At 41.3% G+C, this 24,455-nt stretch overlaps 1 protein-coding gene across 16 annotated transcripts in view; it reads right to left on the bottom strand.

Moving 5' to 3' along the window:
* PARD3 (par-3 family cell polarity regulator) overlaps positions 1–24,455 on the bottom strand; it is a 665,712-nt gene that overhangs the window by 62,674 nt on the left and 578,583 nt on the right. Inside the window, exon 23 of one of the 16 annotated variants that reach the window (XM_045874207.3) lies at positions 4,703–5,062. The exons of the other annotated variants lie outside the window; for them this stretch is intronic. Within the exon in view, the coding sequence (XP_045730163.1) occupies positions 5,020–5,062 (43 nt within the window). The 3' untranslated portion in view covers positions 4,703–5,019. Of the gene's footprint in view, positions 1–4,702; positions 5,063–24,455 lie in introns of those variants that run through there. 16 annotated transcript variants of the gene reach the window in all.

Below are 24,455 nucleotides of genomic sequence, written 5' to 3'. Positions count from 1 at the left end.
CTAATGGAAACCACACAGCATTCACCTTTCAACAACTGAACAAAGGCCCTCTGGGTACATCTGCTTGGGACTCTTTTTCTAGTCATGATGGCCAGAGTGAGCCACCATATTCCTTGACACAGCCTCCTCGACCCACCGTGGGTATCCACAAGGTGGCCCGCAGAGAGGAGCCCAGACTCTACTCAGAGAAGCGAGGTTGGCTTCCATGTGACATGAACCGACAACACTGGGTTCATCTGTAGAACGCTTAACAAATTCAATGCACGAGCTCAGATTTTAAGTTGGGCATCCCTAGAAGGTGGTTAGCTTTGAAGAGCTAGTCTGAGATACTGCTTAAGTCACAGCTTTATTCATTCAACAATTTGACTGAGTAATTACCTTGCATTCGGTGGTGGGCATAGAGGTATAGAAGGCAGAGTCCCTGCCCTGGGGAAGACAGGCATAGAAACGGTTAATTCTACACCAGAATCACCAATGTTAGAAGAGAGGTAAAGCCCAGGATATGTGGGAAGCACAGATGGTGGGTGCTGCCCCGAGACAGAGGGCAAGGGAAGGATCACAGACTGACATCGGGGGATCCTGGAAGGAAAGAGTCAGGCAGCTGATGACAGAGGAGAAAAGCTCTTTCTCGAGAAAAAGGGCATGGCATGTTTGAAGGCATTACATGCCACAACAAAAGACAATCATGTGAATGCCTACAGCAAGGGGAAAACTGGCAAAATCACAATCTTGGCTCGCATTTGCTTTGCCTTCAAGTGCCAAGGTTGCTTTTTAAAATATTTAAGTAAGACCTTCAGCCTTGATTAGAGCATCTGTCATATGAATATGTATTTACTGGTTCCCTGGAATAATGTGTTAGACATGGAATTCAAATGCCCTTTCGTTTATCAATGGCTACTAAGAACTGTAATCAAGCCAAGTCCTCTTATCTAAACAAACTCACTAAACGTAGGGACAGAGGTCTAAATAGAAAACATGATTCATTTGATTATTGTTTTCTCCCACCATAAACACTCACTCTTTATTCATGACATATATTCTCATGTGTACACATGCATTTATACATACTATCCATCAATCAAAAAAAAGCTGTCACAGTGAATATATGATTCCATGAGCAAGAAGACAAGCTTTACCAAGAGGCGAAAAGCAGCTTAATGAATTTTTAAGATTCTCTGGTTATACATCAGCTCAAACTATAATCAATACTCAAAGTGAAGATCATCAAAGTTGCTTCTTTCATCCTGTCACCCACGGAGGCTTTCCCAGCAACTATGGGGACAGAACTTTGTCCCCCCATGCAAGAGGTTGGTTCACGGGGGTCACAACACAGCCATCTCACACAGTGATATGGATACAGTTGGGAGGAAAGGGAGAGATGTTAATGTACGGGTAGGAAAAAATAAGGGTTCTGTCTATGCTGCATGATGTACACATGCCCCTGTTTCTTTCCAGCACATGGGACTGTGTCATCCCTCCCTGTCCCTGCCAAAGATGTGTGATAAACAGAAGCTGTCTGCACACGGACTCTGCTCAGACCTGCCTCCAGCTTCAGGGTGCTGAACCCCAGCCCCAGCTGTTCTGGGCTCTCTCCAGTGGCTTCTCCCCATTTCTCTTTTCCCCATCTCTCGATCCTTATGAAGGATTTACTAAAAGACTGAGATTTTTTTGGACAGGCAATTGCTGTTGTAACACAACCTTCTCAAGGGTTAAGTGTAAATGAATCAGAAACATGTGGCTTAAATTTCCCACAAAATTGAATTCATATGGACTTAGATATAAAAGGGAAAATGGTGCTTTTCAAAACATGGTTTGAGTTTTGAAAGACTCCAAGTGCTGGGGAAATAATTTAGGTATTCACTTAACTTTTAGTGATGGCCAGGATCATTCATCCATAATACTACAAAACTTTGTTCTATTAAATAATGTGTCATGCTCAGAGAAAACTACAAATAGAGTGATTAAACACCCACCTTCACAATTTTGTAACGAGCTCCCACAGAATCAGATCAGAATGGAACACGGAGTGCTTAATGAGAATAACTGAGAAAAGTGACTCTCACCGTTGAATGTGCATGTGTATTATGGGGGGACCTTGTGAAAATGCAGATTTCTGGTTCAGCGGGTCTGACGTGGGGCCTGAAACCCTGCACTTCGCACAGCTCCCAGGTGATGCCAGCGCTGCAGGTGCATGGCCCACATCTGAGCAGCAAGGCCCTGGGTCACGCATGCTGCACGTCACCACCACTCACCACACAAGTGCCTTCATACTACGTTACATATCTCTGAGCTTCCGGAGATGCCTATTTGTTTGGTGATAAATAAATAAATAAATGCATATTCAAGCAAAATTACATAAATGGGAATTAAAATACCCTGCTAAAAAGGTATAGATAATTGCTGTGAAATTTACATAACAATATCCACTGATTAGAAGTAATGAGTAATGTATTCATTATTACACATGAACAATGAGAAAACAAATAAGAAACAGTAAATATTCATCATTACCAGCTCTGCTACTACTTTATAACCGATTCCCACTGGGAATCATAAAAATCTTCCAGATCACTTCAGACACAGGAGATATGGCCTGTTTGGAATTTAGGCACGTTGCTGTTTACCACGTGACTAATTAGGAAGGAATGATCTAGCCCTTCTGCAGGCATTAATCTTGCACATGTGGATGCCTTATTTTCACAAAGAGATTTTCATCTCTGTGAGGGTGTGGCTTGTCTTTTCCCTTTCTGAATACCCCAGGGTCCCTCAATGTGCTTCCTTAGTTGACGATGAAATAAGCCCCACGTCCTTTATCACCATCTAGAGTGCTGGCAAACCTCGGCTTACAGTTTTTCAAGGCCAATAGCCGTGCCCATCTCCACAATGTTAGAATTCATGCTGCTCAGGTTGTAATAAATCCAGTTCTATTTGTCAGCTGGAGGTAGGGGTTGAAGGCAGGGGACAGATGCTGGAGGTGGGTAAGGAAACATTTGATGTTTGAGAAAACGTTCAATACTGATCCACAAAGCTTGATGAAAAATTAGTAACTTCTTTCCTCCCCCAGGGGTTGAATGGGCCCATTTTTCATATATGCAGCTTTACAGGAAACTTGTTAAGATGAAGAATGTTATCATTTTCCTCTTGGGCAAACTTAGCAGAGAAGCAGCTTACTTTTATGTATACCACACACACACCCCCACAATGGCAAAGCTAAGAGAAGTGTTTATCAAACTCCCCAACTTCCAAACCATTATTCTCACTCTCCTGGCAGGAAGGCTTATATTTAACTGCCTCTCTAAGGGCAAGGTCATTCCCAGGTTCTGGAAAACCCACTCACACGCCCTGCCACTGAAGGGACCGCTCAGTCACTGCCCTTCATTTTCCACTTGAGAGCACCTAGGCTCTGGATATAGCAAGGTCTTTTCTCACCTGAGATGAAGTGTGGCCCAGAGAATCCTAGCTCTCAGCTCTCATCCCTGCACTGAGTTCTTCCACAGCCAGAGCCCCAAGGCCACAAGCCCCCATCGTGAAGGGAGCACCATAGGTTCTGCTGACCCTCTCGGGGCAGGACAGGAAGCACTTCCTCCCCTCTGCACATTACGTGTGGCTGATTCCGGAGGCAAAGTCATAAGTGACATTGGTTGGGTGGGTGGACCATCAAATCTCTTTATCAGGTCTGCTACCAAGCATAATCGAGGTCTCTAGGAAAATGAAGGCCAGCTTACATATGCCCGAACTGAAATAAACTGAAGTGCTATCTATTCAAGTAGGGCAGCTCACATGGATTTTTTTTGTAAGATAGGACTGTCATAAATTCCTCCTTCATTAGCGGAATAGCAACTACATGCCCAGCACTATGCTAGGTTATGTGTAGGGAGAGTGCTGGGGTTTTTTCTTATTTTTTACCCAAAGAAAATCTGCAATCGTGACTGGAAGACAAGACATACACATATAAGCAGTTAAACAGCTTTATAGAGCCAAGAATATTAATGTTCTGAAATGGTATTAATTATAAGAAAGAAGTGACTGAGCTGTGTCCTGAAGGTCAAGAACAATGTGTAGGGATGCCTGGGTGGCTCAGTTGTTAAGCGTCTGCCCTTCGGCTCAGGTCATGATCTCAGGGTCCTGGGATCAAGCCCCATATCGGGCTCCCTGCTCAGCAGGAAGCCTGCTTCTCTCTCTCCCACTCCCCCTGCTTGTGTTCCCTCTCTCGCTGTGTCTCTCTCTGTCAAATAAATAAAATCTTAAAAAAAAAAAAAGAACAATGTGTAAAGAAAGAGGAGAGGACTAGGAGTCCAGATCAGGGATGTACAGTTATGAAACTCTGCTGCTCAGGACACAGTGAGTCAACCCATCTGGCTGGTGCAAAATGGACAACATCATGTAGAAAGGGGTTATGGTTAAAGTAAAAAAATTATCAAATCAATGAGTTTGGACACCATTCAGTAGGTGGATGTTTTTCAGACAACGTTCTTCAGAATCCTAAGATTCTACAGACATGACTCAATATTCTCAGTGGTTGATTTTAAGAACAAATAAATGTAACACTTTTGACCTTAAAACTAAATTTATGCCAAAAAATACAATTGTTTTGACTAGTTTTATATACTAAAATTCTGCATACAATTCTATTTAGAAAAAAAGAATGACCTTGATAATCGTCAGCTACCTTTTGAATTATCACAGAAAAGAATGGCACTAGTTAATTGAAAGCATCTTATTTTATTTATAATGCAAATTCACTTCAAAATTAATTTAAAATTCATTGTATTTAAAAAACAATACAAATGCTTAATTTGACATTTGGAGTTCCAAGGATCCATAATGGTAAAGTTACTATTGACATCATTATTAAAAATATCAATTTGGCTGCATCACATTAGCTGATGAGGACTAATAGATCAGAGCATGCACCATTATGGGATTTAACAGCACATGGTCAAAAAGAATTGCTTGCTTCCCCGAGTCATGCATCCTGGTATATACAAAATCCATATTAACTTCATGGAGAGCTAAGCATCAAACAGGGCTGGCAGATGATGGGCTTTGGTCCTTGATGACTCTAAAGAAAGATATTAATTTCAGTTTTGCAGCTCATTCAGAAAATTGCCCTAATAACTTGGAAAAGCCCTGCTGGCCCTTTCTGCTAGTGGGGGGTGTGTGTGCGCACACGCACGCATGCATGTGTCTGAACCAAAAGAAACCATACCAGCCATAAAGGAAATTAAAAACAAACTTAAATATGCTTCCATATGCCAGTGCAGGGGCCCCAGAGACTCGATCATAAACTTGCACATTTAAATTGTCTACATGAATTTTTGATTCAAAAAGTGAACTAAGCAATTTTATCAGCACAATCACATAAAGTAAAATATATTTTCACTTGGGGAAAAATATTCCTCAGGCAAGAAATGGGATATTTTATTTAGACATTCAAGAATCAATTTATAATAAATGAACATTCTGGATTTTAAAAAGCCTAATAAAGCTACTACTTTCCCTTGTATGAGGAGGTAATAGAGAGTGAATAATACAAGAGATATAAGAAAAGGAATTTAAAACAATCAATTTTATGGGATGATTGAGAATTTTAAAGTAAAATTATATTAACAATTTAAGTGTTAAATCCCCATGTGTCAATTCATTTAAATCCCCTTATATTGTTAAACAGAAAACAGGTGTTGAAGTTCTTATACTCTATTCTTCATACTTACACTATTCTCTTCCTCTCACTTTATTAAGATAATTTTCAAATAGTGACTTCAGGTATTGAGCATCCTTCATACACTGACTAAAAACAACCCACAAATAAATAGTATGTGATTCAAATATTTAACAAATATGTTTCTCTAAAACCTTATTTAATATTTGTGGACAAAAGTGATCTATCGGATGTGATTTTGAAATAAATATAGTATAAAAAAGGAAGCTATTCCCATGCCCCGAAGATGACGAGGTCTTGTATGCATATGGACTTCTGTGGCTGCCACTTCTCTACCTTGATTTATTAGAGCCAGGAAAATAAAAAGAGTTGGATCGATTTAATTTTAATTCCAATTAAAAAAAATGTGCCACACAATGGCACATCGAAAGACAGCCACAGACTTTTATGCCAAGAGGAGGCAAAAATAGGAACATTAAGTATTACTAATATGTAACGTTATTAAGAAAAATTTTAGTGAGCATAAATAACATGGGGGAAGGGCAGAAGAGCACTGGAGATTAAATTTGTAAAAGTGCTTGTTAGCAGGAAATCCACTTGCTTATTGAGAGACAGCCTCAATTAGCTGATTGTGGAAGTGGATAATTTGTTTATTGTTTCCACTTTGAGGAAAGGTTTTCTTACGTATTTCCAACCAAAATAATGGGCCCAGTGGTGTTGTGTTCTGTCTCTGGGGCAGCTCTTGCCACCTGTATCTGGCACTGCAACCCCCACCCCCAGCCCCCCTCTATCTCAGGCTTGCCAATCACTCTCTCTAACACCACAAGAAGCCCTGGAAGGGGCCTACACTTCTGGAGTAAGGGACTTAGGTGTTGCAAAGGCTGGTGCAATCAGATCTGAAAATGACTGCAATTAAAAAAAAAAAAAAAAAAGCTTGCAAAGGGGGAAGCCCTGATGTAGGGATGAACGTCAGCCAATCATCAAACCCTAAGTGACAAAGGAACTAAATTCTCAGGGCTTTCCCTGGTTACAAGATTGTCAGTGGGAAGTGATTTGCAATTGTGCACAATCAAGGTTGTTTTTCTCTTTCAAACTCCGTCCTAGGAGGAGTGGTGTTGAAGGATCCTGTGCCATTATTTGCTTTTATTATAAAGGTCTTGATCTTAAAATCCAAGCTTAGTATATACATAGGCGTGCTGAAGGCAAGAGAGTAGCAGAAGGACTTGTAGTATTTAAAAAACATAGCAAATATTTAAAACCGCACTCCAGCAGAGCAGAGGTTGAAGGTGATACCACCAGTGACTCAGGAGGGTCTGACCCTGTGCCTCGTCGGCTCCCCCCACCTCCCCCATGCAGCTCGGCACTGTTATTCTTTATGTGGGAGCATACTTCGTCTCAGCCTCTTTTTGAGCTGGGATTTTCCCTCGTGATCTCATGAAATAAGAAAAAAGAGAAGACAAATACCACAAATCAATTTGGCAAGTATTCATCAACCAGATTTCAAAATGTTTAAGAAAGAAAACCTCTATCTTAAATAATTAAAAAAAAGAAGAAGAAGAAGAAGAAGCTCTCCTTCATCCTCTCCAGTTCGGTCTGTTCACTGGGTTGCCAGCTTTCAAGCCTGACCCTCCCCTGATATACACTTATTGTCCCCAGACCTCAGCCCACTGGGCAATTAGAACACAAGAACCGCTTTCCAACTGCCTCGATTTAGTTGAATGCATGATCAAGGCGTTCCCTTGAAAGGGCGGGAAGCCCGCATCAGTCCCAGCAACATCACAGCTGCTTTAAAGATCCTGTGACATCCGCCCCTGCAGTTAACAGAGTGACCCCAGAAAGAGGGAGTCCTCGCTTCCTTGGCCCTCGCCCCTCAATCTGCTACACACAGATTTTCCCTGGTGGGAATTTCTAGCTTTCAGCCAATCTATTTGCTTCAAGTACTTCCGACCTTATCACCTTATTTACACGAATTACTATCACTGGTCCTGGGAGGTACTATAATTATAAAACATAACCCAAAGTATACATATCAAGGACCTCAAAAGTATTTTCTACTGACTTTGCTATAAAAAATAACATCAATAAAATTTTTATGTTTGACAAAAGCGATCTAATCAGAACAATACATTTTTGGCTGCAGATCTCTGTAAATTGTGCATTTACAGAGAGAAGGAGAGAAAAGCAGGATCGTGAAGAAGCCGAGCCTTCTCTTATAAAATGACAGGGACACCAATACACTTTCCACTAACATAATTACCTACAGGGAAGTTGGTTTCTTTTATTCATTAATCCAAGTTCAGCAAATGGAAATCCTAAGAATTCAGTAGCAAAAGGGGAGATTAATCTCAGTGAAGGCATTCCAAGGAACAAGTCAGTTCAGTCAACGGACCACCGCCCACTTTCGACCAGACCACAAAGACATGAGTGTCAACATTGCTCTTTCCTTTTCAATAGGATAATGAATTTGAATCTCTCTGTGAAAAAAAAAAAAAATCCACAAGAGATAGCATGCTTCACAAACAGACCTTTACAGTGAGGATTTTTCCTAAGGAAAAACAGGAATAAGAAAACAAAACAAAACACCTCATGGATCCGCCTTACTAAGTGGCTTCTACTGAATTATCTGCAATCACTGTGTGGACTGGACTGACCCTGCCTCCATCTATCCTCGTCATGAAATGCTGAACCTTGAGGCGTAGGGGTCAGGGTTTACAAAGAGATGAACATTTGCCAAACTCCAAAAAAGAACACTTGGTGGTGGAATGAAGGGGAAAAACAGTTTGGTGAAAGTGGATATAATTTTAACTTCCCATGATTTGCACAGTGGTCAGTTAATACAGTACTTTTGAAATTTTCACACGAACCGACTATATGACTGCAACTATTTTACTGATGATGGAACTGAGGTTCAAAGAGGACAAGGGATTTGGTTAGGATGTGATAGGAAAGCAGCACTGGAGTCAGGACTTGCTGCCATGTTCGTGAAGCTGGGCAATGGCCTGTGGCCTCTGCCAAGTTTACCCAGACAGCCAGGCAAACACACTGACCCTGCCCGAAAGGCCTCACCTCCCCCAAGAACTGAAGGAGAGAAAGAGCAAGGAAAAACACCAAGATGAGAAGAAAAGATGTTGATATATCTCCCTGGCCTTCTAACAGAAATAACACATAGGAAATTCATTTACAGCGAACGCGCGCACACACACACACACACACACACAGTTTAAGGACTGTATTTTTAAATTTACTGCAGGTCAGAGAGGCCCTAAGTAGAGGTATCTATAAATAGCATGGAGATCTGGAAGGATAGCCCTCTGGTGGAACATTTTGGCTGTGTGACTACTGCCATTTTGCAAAATATGTGTGGACACACTGTCATTCTTCAACTTGAGAAAGCCTCGGAACGCGGGAAGCATGGAGCCGAGAGAATGGTTTCTATCACTGTGGTAACATGAGAAACCGGAGTGTTTTAGTGGAGGAAACGCAAAGCTTCATATAAATCAACTCAAAATGTAAACATACCACTTAAATATTAATCAAGGTAATTATAGGAAAACAATCCAGAAAATCTCTGTAACGATCCAAGATAAATAAATGTCCCCAGACTGAAACGAAACTCAGAACTCATTTGTTCATAACATCAGTGGACTTTCTTTGCTAGCTCCTACCAAATACCATATGCTTGGCTACATCAGTCCTAAATGAAAGTATCTTGTAGTTGCTATCTTTTTTTTTTAAGATTTTATTTATTTGAGAGAAAGAGACACAGAAATAGTGAGAGAGAGCACGAGTGGGGAGAAGAGGGAGAAGCAGGCTCCCCGCCGAGCAGGGGATAATATAAATATATTCATATATTTATATTAATATAAATACATTATTTATAAATAAATATTATAAGTATAAATATTATAAGTATTATTTATACTATAAGCCATATATATAAGTATTATAATACTATAATACTTATAAATATGGCACACTACTGGTGTACAAAATTACTCCTGACACAATATAAATATTTCTGACTTTACCAGTCTCTTTTAAGAACTTTCTCTAGTGGATTTGGTCTTAACAAGTCATTAACTTCTTGAGACACTTCAAGCTAAAGCAGTAAGACCAATGACAACAGCAGACCAATTATAAACACTGATCAGTCAGCTCTGAAGTCTTAGCGAGAAGCCATGATCCAATTAATAAACGTTGGGTTTGTATATTGCTGTTCAAAACTCCAAATCTGTATAATGTCCATTTAATAAGTTAAAAAACATTCGTCTGCTAAAATTCAGAGACAGATTCTGATCAGGTGTCAGTCTCACAATTCCCACCCCCCCATTTCTGTAAAGTGCTGCCGAAGAAATGAGCTACAAAACCATGAAGGGTGCTTTCAGAACGTAAATACAACCAGAACCCCGTCACCTCCATTAGTACTTGTTTGGCAGGACATATTCTAGTAGATAAATACAGACTCTTCTACTATTTACAGATTTTCTTTTCTTTACTGTCTCAGCAATCAGTTAACACCAAAGTCTACAGCTCTTAACAGCAATAGGTTAACAAGTCATCTTTTTGGAACCTGCTGACATCTGGTGACATGGGATTGCTCTAAAACTTCATAATTCAGGAAGTTCCTACAGGAAACATTGTGTTTGACCTCTATGCAAATGACTCTGGGTACTTTCAGAAATCACTACTGACAGTGCGTTTGAAAATCCCACGAAAAGGTATAGCCTGTGAATTTCAAAACCAGGATTCCTCCAAAGGCGGGGTAAGGAGAGAAGGGTTGCACGGTTGGAAACAAGATTCATCCTCAGAAATCGCCCCAACTTATCACATTAAGGTCAACTAAATGTGTCAGATAAGAATTTGGTGAATTTACTTCAGCGAACACTGCTCTCCTTCGGAGTACACACGGCTGATGAAAAGCCAGATGTTTTCAATCTGTAAAGCTTAACACTACCGCATAGCAAAACCAGCTGGCAACAGCCTGAAAGAAAGTGTGTGTCTTGCTGGGAGCAATCCCAGCCCTGGAGTGTTTGATCTTGCACACACACCAAAGAGAGCTCTCCCCTTCCTGAGTCCACTCCTGTGTCGCTGTCCTGATGGCCGGCTCTAGCAAGGACTTTGGGAGCAACAGCATGATCTCATTCTTTTTCCCAGAGTTCAAAACTACTTGGAAAAAAATAATATACATCTTACCCCAAATAATATTCTCCCTAAAATGATTTAACCCCCCCAAAATGATTTAACCATTTTATCTGACTGACACCTTAGCAGAGACACATGTGTGTGAACACAGAATACTTCACAACAAACCACATACCACTAACTCTTACAAGCTGTAAAGAGCTAGATTGAAGGTGGCATTTGTACTAATACATAAAGGGCTGTAGTACAAATTATTTGAATTTTCTGAAAATCTCATACAATGGGAACCTATTATAGGAATCAAGTGCTATAAGCAATTCTCTAGCGCTTCAAAAATACCCATCTGTTCCAGCTGATACAGGCCAGAAGATCACAAACAAATTTTATCTACCCAGGACAAGCAAACTCCTTAAGTATCACCAACAAGCATCACTTTGCTTCAAACTACATTTCTTTAAAGAAAAAAAAAATGAAAAAGCAAACCACTACATTTCTTTTTTTTAAAAAAAGTCAAAATTTGAACTTTTCACAATTTCCAACAGGCCCTCTATCTAAGAGGCCACACTGAGATTTAACTATACACATAAATAGTTCTTTTATGCCACATCATTACTATCTTCTATGCGTAGTGTGTCTTTCTCATAAGAAATTCAAGTACATAATGTTTATTGGTAAATTACATCCAAATTGCAGAAACATTCCAATGATCCTAACATCTATGTCAGATAAGCAAACTGGGGAAATGAAAATATTTACATGACATGGAGAGAATAAAGAATATAGCACTGAGCCACTAGCCCACAAGCAGGGAGTTGCTCTTCTCCTCTACAAGTCCTTGGGGATAATCCCAATGCCTAACAGGGAGCAAAAATTCAAAAACCCATGTTTTCAAATAAAGTAGTGATTGAGTGAATCAATCAATCAATCGATGAATCTTTGAATTGACTATTATGACAGCTACAGAAATACTGATTTCCAGTATGGCCCAGTTGCTGCATGTCCTCATGTACTGGGCACAGGGGAACGGAGCCCTGATTTTTCCTCTGGGCTTTTTTAAACCAAGTTCGAGCAGAGTTCTGAAAATGAAGAGGACAAGTGGTCAGAGAGCCTGCCTGGAATCACAGGAGAGAAACCAAAGTATTGTTGACAGACCTTCATCCACGGTCATAATATCCAGGTTTATTTCCCACACAGGCTGATCAAGATTCTACCTTTGTTGTTCCTTCTCATAAAAATTCCACTCAACCTCCTCGGCTCCCAAGCCGGCAGTGTTCTCGAACTTGCATATCCACTCTGGCAAGAATCACTGGCCCTCCTTCATGATTAGTTACCGACGGCACCCCCTGGCTCACGGGGGGTTTAGAGAATTAATTAATGTTTGCAAAGTGCTTGTAGATCCACCAGCCAAGGGGTATTATATAAATGCAAATTATTAGCATTATTCTGTTCTCCGATGGGGCAGACTGCCCAGAGCACTTATTCATGCCTTATAAGAAAACCAAAGTCTCCTTAACTAGGTCTTCCTGCATTAAAGGGATTGTCGATTTACAACCCCAGATCACCATGCCTGCACATCAGCCTGTGTTCCAGGTTTTTTTTGTTTTTTGGCTTCCCCCCCCACCCTCAAGGAGCTATTTTTGGACCCTTGGTTCTTTGGCTCAAAGCCTGCAAAATAGATGAGAACCTATCATTAAAACAAATCTCACCTCCAGAAAGGAGTTTCACATCTCACTTTCTCATCTTTGGAAGGAGATAAGACAGAGGTCTTGACTTTCTAGAAAGTTCACTGTGTCCCTCGGTGGGAATACCACATTGAGTGATTACGTTCTGCTCACCTCAAGGTCCCCTGCTGCTCCAACTGCATGTAGTATTTATTGCTACTTCCTGCCCTTGAATGTTTTGTAGGCTTCCCCTGTTCTGTTTAAACAAATGCTGTGTTTCACCTGTCACAGCCCCATCTTCGGGAATAAAGGGCAACAGGATATTCGACACCCTGGCTATCACTTTTAGGGCCTGGCCTAGGATGCTGGTTTATTTTGTTATGTAGATCGGAAGAGCTATTAATATATCATGTTTACACGTGTAGTTTCTGCCTTTATCTCTGTTATTTTCACTTTAAACCTGGGAAAACAGTTGGAGGTTATGTAAGCATTACCCTGGGTCCTGATCCACAAATACCTTTGGCAACTTTTATTGGTCTTTGAGCATTCCATTCCTTTGTACTAAGGAACTATCATGTCGTTAGTATTACACAATGTTAGGAGCAAAGCTGTCAGAAAGATCTCCAAACACACTTAGAGGAAGAAGAAATGGCTTTAAATTAGTCTTCCTGTATATTAAAAACAGAATCAAAAACAAAACGCAAAAGTAAAAGAGAAGAAAGAACAAATCATTTCAAGTAATTCCTTCATTTTCTGGATGCTTATTGAGCTAGTATATGCAAAACAGATATAGCATTAATTTTTAGGATATTTTTACCTCTCACATTTCTGCTCTAGGACACGTAAATAACTTTGGTAGGAAGAGGATGGGTGGGCAATGACTACAACTTCTCATCAGGGCTTCATCTTAGAACTAGAACAGTTAGTCACAGGGTGCACGGACAAGGCCTGAGCAGGCAGCAGCTAAGGAGGAATCAGAAAACTGACAGCTAAAATGGCACTTTGCATATTATTACATACATGCATACGTGCACATATATGTCTACTACTGTAGGTTTTTGCAGTTCAGAAAATGCTTTAATAGCTGTCTCATTTAATGCTCACAACAACCCCATGAGTGAAGTGTTACACCCCTTTTACAGACAGGAAAACTGTGCCCCAAGGAGCTGAGTGACTGCCTAAGATCAACTGCACAGCCAGTCAAGGTGCACATCCTGAACTTGAGCCCAGGGAGCTGCCAAGAACTGGAGGAGGGTAGCCTGCACACACCAACCGAAGGATGGGCAGGGTGTGAGACAAGTGAGAGAAGAAATTCAGGAGAAGTGGGCGGGACGAAGGTTCAAAGTATGGGCAATACAACAACTTTCTTAGAAACTGGCCAGCTTGCAAAGTGCCCCCACTCAGAAAGGTCTCCAAACACTGACTGGCATGTTCGAGTTGACTGAGTTGTCCCATAACTGTTCTGACACTCAGTCACACCTCACTGTCATAAGATCCCTGGACTCCATCAGCTACTCTAAGCGTCATTCTGAAAGAAGTCATCACAGAGACCATGGCTGACCCCAGTGCTTCAGTTTCCCTCTCCTCAGCCTAGACAGAGCCAGTGCTCCTAGAGAGCACTGAGGGAAGCAGCTAGAGGAGGGTATAAACAGAGAACGCCTCAAGGGTCCTTGTTGATCGGCCGGTCCTCAGTGCTGATCTGGAGTGACCCCTCAGCCTCTCCTTCCTCTTCGCTGGACATCAAGGACATCGCCCCCGTCCTTCTCCCCCTCAGCCGTTCTGGGGCCAGCCCCTTCCCTCCCACATTCCTACTATCCGATGTCTCACGTCTCCACTCCAACCCTTCCCGATGGGGTTGGGACTGCCTGTGGACAGAGGCAGGGCCTCATTTTTCTTGGTCTTCCCCGTAGTGTTAATTCCAAGCCAGACATTCCAAGAATGTCTGTGGGACTAGCTCCTGAAAATACCCCGTGTCCTTTTCAAGGTCACCTTTCCTCTCTCCCACTGTGTAACTGATAGTTTGAACTCTATTCCATGCTTAGGAACATTACCTTCTAGAGACAGGACCCTGGGCCGGCTGTTAACAATTAGTTGGGGTTTCAGTTTATGGGTAGGTGAGGTCTTGGGCCCAGGCTTTGGGTGTCCTGCGAGTGGAGGCAGTTAGAGAGCTAGCCCTGAAAGCTGCTGAACGCCTTAACAGTTTGCCATTTGGATAGGCTGCAATAGCAACAAGAGGCACAGAGTTGGGCAAGAAGCATAGCACAACGTCCCAATGTTAGTTGAAGGGCTTCTACAAACGACAATTCAGGGAACTGTCATTTAAAATTCCCATCTGTTACAATCATGTCTTAAGTCCCAGGCCAAGGCCCACACATTCCTGTACCCTCCACAAGTACAACAAAAACAGATGCTTGGAAGCTCCACTGTGGAACAAAGGCAAGCTCATTCCTGGTGCTGATTATTTTCTTCTGCATCTCTTCTCAGGGAAAAAAAAAAAAAAAATCAAACCACAACATTCATCAGGATGGTGCCTGAAAGGGTGAAACAGCATATCCCAGGTTGGAAAGCCTGAGTGTGAGGTAGCCACAAAGCAACTCCGACAACTGCAACAATTTGGGGAGTAATATAAGCCGAGCCCCTGAAACACTTCACACCTTGATGTCCTTTCAGTGATTCTGGTTTCCTCCTATTTAACCGACTTAGATGACATTCACTATCTGTAATAGTAAACTGCCTTCCCACTGAATGGAAATTAACAGTATGTTCCTTCTTTTTCTGGGACGAGGCTAACTATAGTCTCCAAAGTAAAGCCACATGAGTTTGTTTTTAAGGTATTTAACTAAATCACTTTCCATCAACTTAGCCAATCAGAGATGAACCACATATCATCTTTGTACCATAGCAATGAAAAACTTCCTGTCACCCTTGCCAGAATGGGACAGCCAGTTACCTGGGTAAATATGGCTAAGAAAGGAATACGGAGCTGCAGATAATTAAAGTGCTTTAGACCACTCACCAATTGATTTTCCTCTTGTAAAGGTAGCTCAATTGAAATGTTCAGAATAAATCATGTGTTAGAATTATCTTCTGAAGTAAGAGCTGAGAGCATATTGATTAATAATTATTTGCACTAACAGACTCAACTAAGGCAATATCATCAATTACCTTAAAAATTGGCTCAGATCAATCACAATGGAATCAGCCGAGTTTGAAGATTCATTGTCTTCTGTTTAGTATTTTTAAAGAGATCAACAGAGAGGCAGGGCTCCTGAGTGGAGTCCTAAGCAAACACTGCAAGCCTGGTTAGAATAATTTGTGATTATTCTGAATATCATATTGACCTAGACCTCTTAACTGAGTAATGAGTCTCCCAAGCTTCCACTGAGTGGGAGGTCTCCATGGTAAACAAATGTGTTCCCCTATGATACAGGCTGGATGTGTACAGTCCAAGAAATGTGCTGCTGATGATAAGACACAAAGACACACTGGCCCAGAAAGTAATGACCTGGGAGGCTAACGAGCCAGGGACGCGCGCACATCTAAGTCATACCTATCAGAACTGTGCATATATGCCCAAGGTTTGTTTCCCGAATAACACCTACAAAGTAGAAATAAGAGCACCCAGAAGTACCTTCAACCTAGTACATCCATGCAACTGAATGTGATTTGAGTAACGACACCACTCCGAAAGTGTTTAAAAATTGGGGGCTTACTCAATCTGACACATTAATTGGCAACTCAAAAATACATGGCCGGTTTTTGGCATTAATGTCCAGTTCCGACTCCCTGACTCCCCACAGGGGCTCCAAAGTCCCCATATGACCCTGTCACTCGTCCCTCATGCCCTTCCCGGCCCAGCACTGACAAACTCTGCAGCTCCCATCAAGGGGCCTCGGCCTGACTCTCTAGTCCCATGGTGCTCAAAGAAGTGTGCTCTGTGGAGTCCTGGGGGTCTCCAAGAGCCATTCAAAGGGTCCACAAGGCCAGAACCATTTTATAATGATGATAAGACATTATTTGCCTTCTTCGCTGGATTAACATTTGCACAGCCCATGCGCAGACAGTGGGCAAGGGGGCAACCTGGCGTCCATCAAGGCAGCAGCACCCATAATCCTGGCGGTCATGTAGTCTTCCCCTCCAGGCACTGGAAGGAAGATAAAAGCCAGGATCACTTAGGCATACCCTCGATGAAGCAGTAAATATTAGTTTTAGTGAACCTTGACCCTGAGGACATATCTTTTTAATATTCTATCATGAGAAACCAAGTACACATAAAGCTCTTGTGTTGCACCAGAAGTATGCTGTTTGCCTCACGGAAGAGCACAATGTGATTGAACTGCAAGCTTACCTAGTCACTTCTTCTCACAGAGCACCATTTTTACTTAAAAAGAACAACTGACAAAAACCTGTTATTCAGACTTCGGGACTTACCAGGCATTTTGAAAAACAGAACAAAAAGTTTGTCCCCATTAAGTTTTTGTTTTCACGCTAAGATGGCATGCCAGAAACTATGGCTTGTCAAGCTTTTGTGTAGAAAGCTACCCACAATCAAGGTGGATCGTCTGCATAGACTTCAAACAAAACAACCTCTGAAACAAATAATACATTATATGTTAAAAAAAAAAAAAAAGAAATAGATAGTAAGAAGGGAAAAACGAAGGGGGGGAATCGGAGGGGGAGACGAACCATGAGACACTATGGACTCTGAGAAACAAACTGAGGGTTCTAGAGGGGAGGGGGGTGGGAGGATGGGTTAGCCTGGTGATGGGTATTAAAGAGGGCACATACTGAATGGAACACTGGTGTTATATGCAAACAATGAGTCATGGAACACTACATCAAAAACTAATGATGTAATGTATGGTGATTAATGTAACATAATAAAATAAAATTGAAAAAAAAAACAAAACAACCCACTGATCTGGATCGAATGTAGAAGAGGTTATGAGGATCCAGCTGTCTTCTCTTAATGAGCCAGACGTTAAAGAGCTTTCTAAAAATGTAAAACAATGGTGGTCTTCTCACTACATTGTTTTAATTCTGAAGAAGTTTATTTTATATAAAATTTATCATTTATAGTAGCAGGTAATGGGTTTATTTGTGTTGATTTTAAAGGCATTAATAATTTTTAAATTTCTCAGTTTAAATTTCCAATATGGTAGATATCAATGGATATTTACCCACAAGATAAACAAAAACCTCTCGGAGGCCCTCAATAGTTTTTCAGAGTGTAAAGGGATCCTGAGACGAAAGAGCTTGAGAAGCACGGCTCTGGTCTTAGCCCTGGGCACCCCGTCCCCAGCGCACTTCCTGCCCTCAGGAGCTCCCAGCCTAATAGGGAGACATGCCAACAAACAACAATTTCATGTTGTTTTCAAGAGAGCATGACAAATTCAGCCCTGGAGGAGGGAGAAGGAGAGCCCCCCACCGCCCCCCTCAGAGGAGCAGGAGGATGAGGAGGAGGCTCCCAGGCAGACATGGAGGGTGTCAGTAGGGAAGAGCATCTCAGGCAGACAAAGAATAGAGGCAAAGGCACAGACAGAGGAATGGCATGCGCATTGTGAGTCCTGCAGTGTGAGCACACTGGGCAGAGAATGTGGGAAAGAGAGAGGGAGATGGCTGGCAGAGCAGGTAGAGCCCAGGGCAGCCCAGACCAGAAACGTTGATGATGGGTCATCAGAAAGCCTTTAATCGGGGATGTGACAGAAGATTTGGGTTTAAAGGAAAAAAGTTGTGTCAACAGTGTGAAAAAGAAAGGAGTGAAGAGGCACGCGATGAAGAGAGGTAGGAGAGAGGTAGGAGACTGCCACAATAAGTTCAGGTGAACAATAAAGCCTAAACTCAGGCACCGGCGATTTGGGAGCAGATGGGGGCAGGTTAAGGCATCTTTACCCAGGAGAGATCTGGAATTGGGATGAGCCTGTCTGGAGGAAAGTTTTCAAGTTGAATGTGGGACCTCCCGGAAAGACACCGAGTAGGCAGCTAGATGTATTCGGTGTGGTGAATATAGCAATCACCAAACCCATCACTGGCTGAGACTCCTTCAAAGTACCAAGGAATTTGAGAGGGAGAAGGGCCCCAGTAGATAGGCAGGTACAGTCCAAGGTCCACACAGAAAACATTCCCTGGCCCAAGGAAGATACCACTGGGACTCTTCAGGTTACTGAACTTGAACAAACTTGCTGGATATTCAAAAACAGAAGTGACGAGCCAGAAGCTGCTTTCCAATTCACAATCCCGGGGGCTCAGTATGTGCTTCAGCCTCAGTGGTGGTGGTGAGGATGGGGACTGAGGCACAAGGGGACAGAAGGGTAAAAGCAGACTGGTGTTGATTCAGAAGGATTTCTGTCCCTGCTTCAAAGAGAGAGCCAACCTTCCAAATGAACAGTGACAGCACCAACGTCGCCTCCTGGTTCCCATGTCAGACACATACAGAGGAATTTTGGATGAGGGAACCCAAGATTGAGGGAGTTTTGTATCTTACATGTGATCAAAACTGTTTCATAACAATGAACTAATTTTATCTCCAAAGCCAGGAAGCAGATACTCTGGGCTAAAACATGGATTCGTTTGAAATCCAAGGACTCGGTCTAAGCACACCGTCTGGTGGAAAGTAAGAGCTCTTACCATGTGAAGTGGACTTAGCAGAATGCTTCAAAATCAAGCATTCAGAGCCTAGCCTGAACTACTTTCCTGTCTGTTTTTCTGTCTGCCCTTTAGGCTGCTGCGTCTGGGGCAGGAAAAGTGCTACTCTTGTAAGATAGTTTCTATCTTTTCAACACAGATCTTCAACTTTTCAGTAATTTCCTTGTTGCTTTCTGCTTTGCAAAATGTTCTTCCATTTTTTAAACCAAAGTCTTTGAACTGGAGATCTAATTCCTTGCCTCTTCTGTCCTGGGCGGGGCTGGGAGATGCCTGACCACTGCCAGAGAGAATCAAGACTGTGTCCCCCCGCAACCCCCCGGGGGGAACAGCATGGTGGGGGTTGTTGATGGCATGCACCTGCATCCTTTACGTCTTGCACGGAAAACCTTAGGATCCAGGAATAACTAGCTGGCTCTTCTCTATGTGTCTCAAGGCTTTCTATGAAGCCATGACATGAAAGTACCATGGGGGCTCCATGTGAATGGGACAGCAACAGTGACTCCCACACCCACCATCCTCTCTGTAAAAGGATCACTCCCGCCTCTTCATCTGTGTTAGAGGTAAAGGCGTTAAAACTAGAACACATTTTTTTATAGCATTCTTTTAGGTTAAACTCAGTTTTAAAATATAACTGAGCCAGTGTGAACCCCTAAACCTGATTTTGAAGGAAATGGGAACACCGCTAAGGACAAGTCTTCCCTGAATTATACAAAACACCTTTTGAATTAAACAAGTAATTCTTTTCACTGAAGTATCTAATTTGAATTTAAACATTTCTTTACATGCTACCTTAATTAGATGCACGTTTCTCTCAGCATCTTAATTTTATGCATTTTACACTTCTAAGCAGCTTGCTAGTGAGGATTACTTATTTGCATTCATTTACATACAATTTGCAAGAAATGTTGAAAAACCTAGAAAGGGAGAGATTGTAAATTCATGGATTTTTTTTCCCTAAATAAAAATGTCAATTCTATGAGGAAACAAACAGTGCATTTTTTCCTTGCTTACCTATAGTACTTTCAAGACTACTTTTAATATTTGTACACACAAAGAGATCCATTTAATGAATACTGGAATAGGAAGATTTTCCCCTGCAAGTTAATAACAATGATGAAAGAGGCTCCAAACTTCTAATTGCCTTCTTAATAAGAACATGAAACATTCTCAAGCAGATGATGCCTCCTGAAAAATATTATTTGCAAAGTGCATCTTCTCATACAATAAGGACATATTTTATCAATTCTACTCTAAAGATTCATCCAATTTAAAACTATTTCTTTTAGCAATGGGTAGTTTATGCTGTATGACTTTCACTCTAGTTAATTGGATTTTCTCCACATCCCTCTCCTCTCTTGAGCTCGAATTTATATTCACAATAATTCCGCCTTCCTTACAAAAATGCTAACCGAAGCTAGAGGACCAGTTTGGGCCACTCTTTATGTCAGAAAATTCAGTTGGTTATTTTTCAGAGAGGGAAGCTGTTGATATTTCCCTGGTTTGCAATGCTTTGTATTTCTCCTAATATCACAAAATACGGGGTGCTCCTCTCTTTGTGACCTTGAGCATGGGCTCAGACACGGCTCTGGGAATAGATCTCCTACAGCTGCCATTTCTGCAAGGACCATAGAGGGAGCAAAATGGTAGAAAACACTTAAAATATAAGTGCTCTTGACATTAAAATTTTATCTCCCTAATTTCTTGGGAACATGTCAGGGAGCTCCCCCACCCAAGCTTCATAAATAACGACTGCACTTGCAGAAGGCTCTCCCCTCTACATACTGAAAGTAATTTTAGGTTACTGATCTGAGCTTCATAAAAGAAAGCTGCCTGTCCAAAATAAGACATGCTTAGGCAAAAATTAGAGTTTTGACATTCTTCTAGTTGTAAAATAATGTTATCTGGCAGATTGGGTTTATCCGTGAAAAATACTAGAAAGGCTAGGCATGGAAGTTGCCTCTACAGAGCCAGAGGGGAGGCAGGGGCAACAGTGTTTGGTGGAAGTTCCTGATGCAGCAGGCTCCAGGAGCTTCCTGTGTGGGCTCCGGCTGGTCACATGACTTCCCTGTGCCTCAGTCCTCCTGATGTAAAACCAAGATCTTGCAGAAAAAGCAAAAACAGATGCTGCACTTGAGATGATCTCTCTAAAGTAAACAAATTAGGGAATTTATACATCAACTGTGGTCTCTGGAAATCAGTGAGAACCGAGTTTCTTAAAATAATTCAAGAAATCACTATGAATATCCTGTAACATGCCAAAGCTATTTTTTTTTTTAAGTAAACACTTTTCTCCCCTCATTCTCAAGGCACTGTTAGGTGGATGATGGAAGATGCACCGTGGATCATGGATGAAACGTATCTAAATTATCACCCACAGTCCCTGAAGAGTACAGTGGAACTGCAGTGAAAGAAAAAAGAAACACCATTTTTTATCTAAGTGATTAAGAAAACTTTGTCTTTGTAAACTTAAATTTTACAGCAGGTGTGATTACATATATTGAGAAAGTAAAATTTGGTGAACTTCTCTATTAAGCTAAAATTCAACATATGCTTATTTATAAAACAGATTTGCTATTTTTGCTCTAGCAGAATCATTGAATAATTAAATAATTCTCACTCCTGATTTTGTAACATCCTAAATTGTCTTCAAATATCTCAAGATGTGCCCAATTTCTCTATGCTAAGTTAATGGGAGACTCCAAATTGCTTTATTTTACAAATAGTATTCCGAACAGTGTCTCTTAAGGAAAACCGTATCAATAATTAATCCAATAGAAGAGTTGCAAAAAAGTTGAACACGATTGATCCAATGTTTGTGGGTTCTACCTTAAATTTTCATCTTGTTTAATCCCAATCTTAAAATAGACTTGATTTTTTTTATTTGCCCATTTGTAATCTTAGACAAACGATAAGATCGTCAGCACTACAGTGGACTTTCTTTATCACACTGAGCAAGGTGCCTGCTCTTTTCTTTTCTGTTCAAGCAGTGTCTGGCACTTGGAACAGGCCCTCTGTGAACATAATGTATAATAAGCACATTCATAGAATGTCTGCTATGAATACACACACATACACATTAAGATACAAAGTGAATATTAACTGACAATACACAGCAACATGCCTAGGTGCTTGTCAGAAAAATTCTTTAAAACAGACAAATGATAAGTATAGACATCAAAAGCAAACATTTATAGTGTGTTTATGTGTTGGGACAGGAGACACATTTACCATCCTCAAAAAATTAGCTCCAGTTAGGAGACTGGATATATTTATATAACTAAGAATATAAGGCGTCATATGTTACATAAAAAATGAGAAGGGACAGAAGGTACCGTAAGAAGCAAAACTTAAAAATGTATTTAGAGTCATGTGGATGAGCACAAACATCCCAAACGGAATTTTAGGAAGAGGTGTGTGATATCAGCAAATGGAACGGGGCGGGGTAGGGGGAGGGATTGATGTATGCATACAAATGAATACATACTTGCATCACTCACAAGCAGAAAGCTTGCCACTCCTTAGCTACAAAACCTTGGGCAAGCTCATTAACCAACTCTCTAAAACTTAGTTTCCTGATCTCTTAACTGTGGATAACAGTAGTAACTCACTGTGAAAGAGAAATGTTGTTAAAACCAACTGAATGCACGCAAAGCGCTTATACAGTGCTTGGTGCACAGACTATGCTTTCAAGAAATATGAGCTGTAATAGAACTGATTTACATTAAACTTACCTCACCCCCTCTTAGCCCAATTATTCATTCTTATGTCATTTAATTTGTTCTCATAATGACTTTTCCCATCCCTTTAATCAGTCTTGTTGCTGGCCTGGGAGCCCCCTTGTCTACACTTTCTAGAAATAAGTGACCCAGACAGAGTTCAATGTGGCGGTGCTCCCCGGGGTTACAGACTAGGCAATGACTGCATCTCAGCTCTGTGACATAATGCTTTTAGAGAGCACACTGAACTGTGCTAGTCTCTACCCTATCAGATCTAATTAAGGAGCACTATCATTTGAGAGTCACTGTTTAAAATCATCTTTAGAGGCGCCTGGGTGGCTCAGTGGGTTAAGCGTCTGCCTTCGGCTCAGGTCATGATCTCAGAGTCCTAGGATCGAGCCCCACATCAGGCTCCTTGCTCAGCAGGGAGTCTGCTTCTCTCTCTCCCGCTGCCCCTGCTTTTGTGTGCGTGCTCTCTCTCTGTTTCAAATAAATAAAATCTTAAAAAAATAAAAATCATCTTTAGTCTTAATATCTCTGAAGCTCCTTATATTGTGTACTAGTTCTGGTGTTTATGACAACTTTTTTTTTTTTTAAGATTTTATTTATTTATTTGAGACAGAGAGAATGAGAGACAGAGAGCATGAGAGGGAGGAGGGTCAGAGGGAGAAGCAGACTCCCTGCCGAGCAGGGAGCCCGATGCGGGACTCGATCCCGGGACTCCAGGATCATGACCTGAGCCGAAGGCAGTCGCTTAACCAACTGAGCCACCCAGGCGCCCTATGACAACTTTTGATACAATACAGGGATGGTCCTATCTCCCATCTTATGCTGACCATTGTGTGAAATAAATAGGCTCTCCAGGGAAGCTTTGAACTCATTCTGTCACATAGAATTTCATGATCCTAGCATCTGTCCTTACTTTCTTTTGACCTGTAGTATCTTTTAAGTTAATACTTTGTGATACTTAGGTTAAATACTTTGTACTCTTCCTGTTCTGATTACTAATGAAGTTAAGAGGAAGACCAGAGCCCAAACCAATATCTGTGTAACATCCTATGAGGTGCCTCCCTCAGCCAATTTTTTGATGTTACCATGCAATGTCAGCTTTGTATGTCCATCTTACGAAATGGCTGGTCATGTCTGGAAGCAGGTAGACATTACACTTTATGACCTTGTGCTTTCCCATCTACACTCGCTAGATGAGAAAATATTCAGCCCCAAAGTAAGTTAAATTAATTTGAATAGTGTAATAGCTTGAAACAATGTCTTCTATTCCAAATTTAAAATGTGTGTGTGTATGTGCGCACTTACACACACACACACACACATACACATAGACATATAGCTCATAATCTTGAACAATTTATTGCAGTTACCAAATACTATGTATGTATTCTTAGGAAAAAACACTTGCTTGTTTTTAAGATTCAGTTGGCTTCTGAGTATTCACAGATGGTCTGAATGCTTTAATTACTCAGTCTGAGGGACTGATTGGCCCAGGACTGGAATGAAACCTCAACCTCCTGGTTTTCGTCCCACTGGCACTCAGTTCAAACTGAACTCTTAGGACAATACATTGTTTTCCTCTAAGAAAAAACATAGACCACCTGTCCACCTCCACCAAAC

This window comes from Mirounga angustirostris, unplaced genomic scaffold, assembly GCF_029215605.1.
Source record: "Mirounga angustirostris isolate CCGP_5_RB_7025 unplaced genomic scaffold, mMirAng1.0.hap1 SCAF_5, whole genome shotgun sequence".
Lineage (NCBI taxonomy): Eukaryota > Metazoa > Chordata > Mammalia > Carnivora > Phocidae > Mirounga > Mirounga angustirostris.
This window is presented reverse-complemented; position numbering and strand designations above follow the sequence as displayed.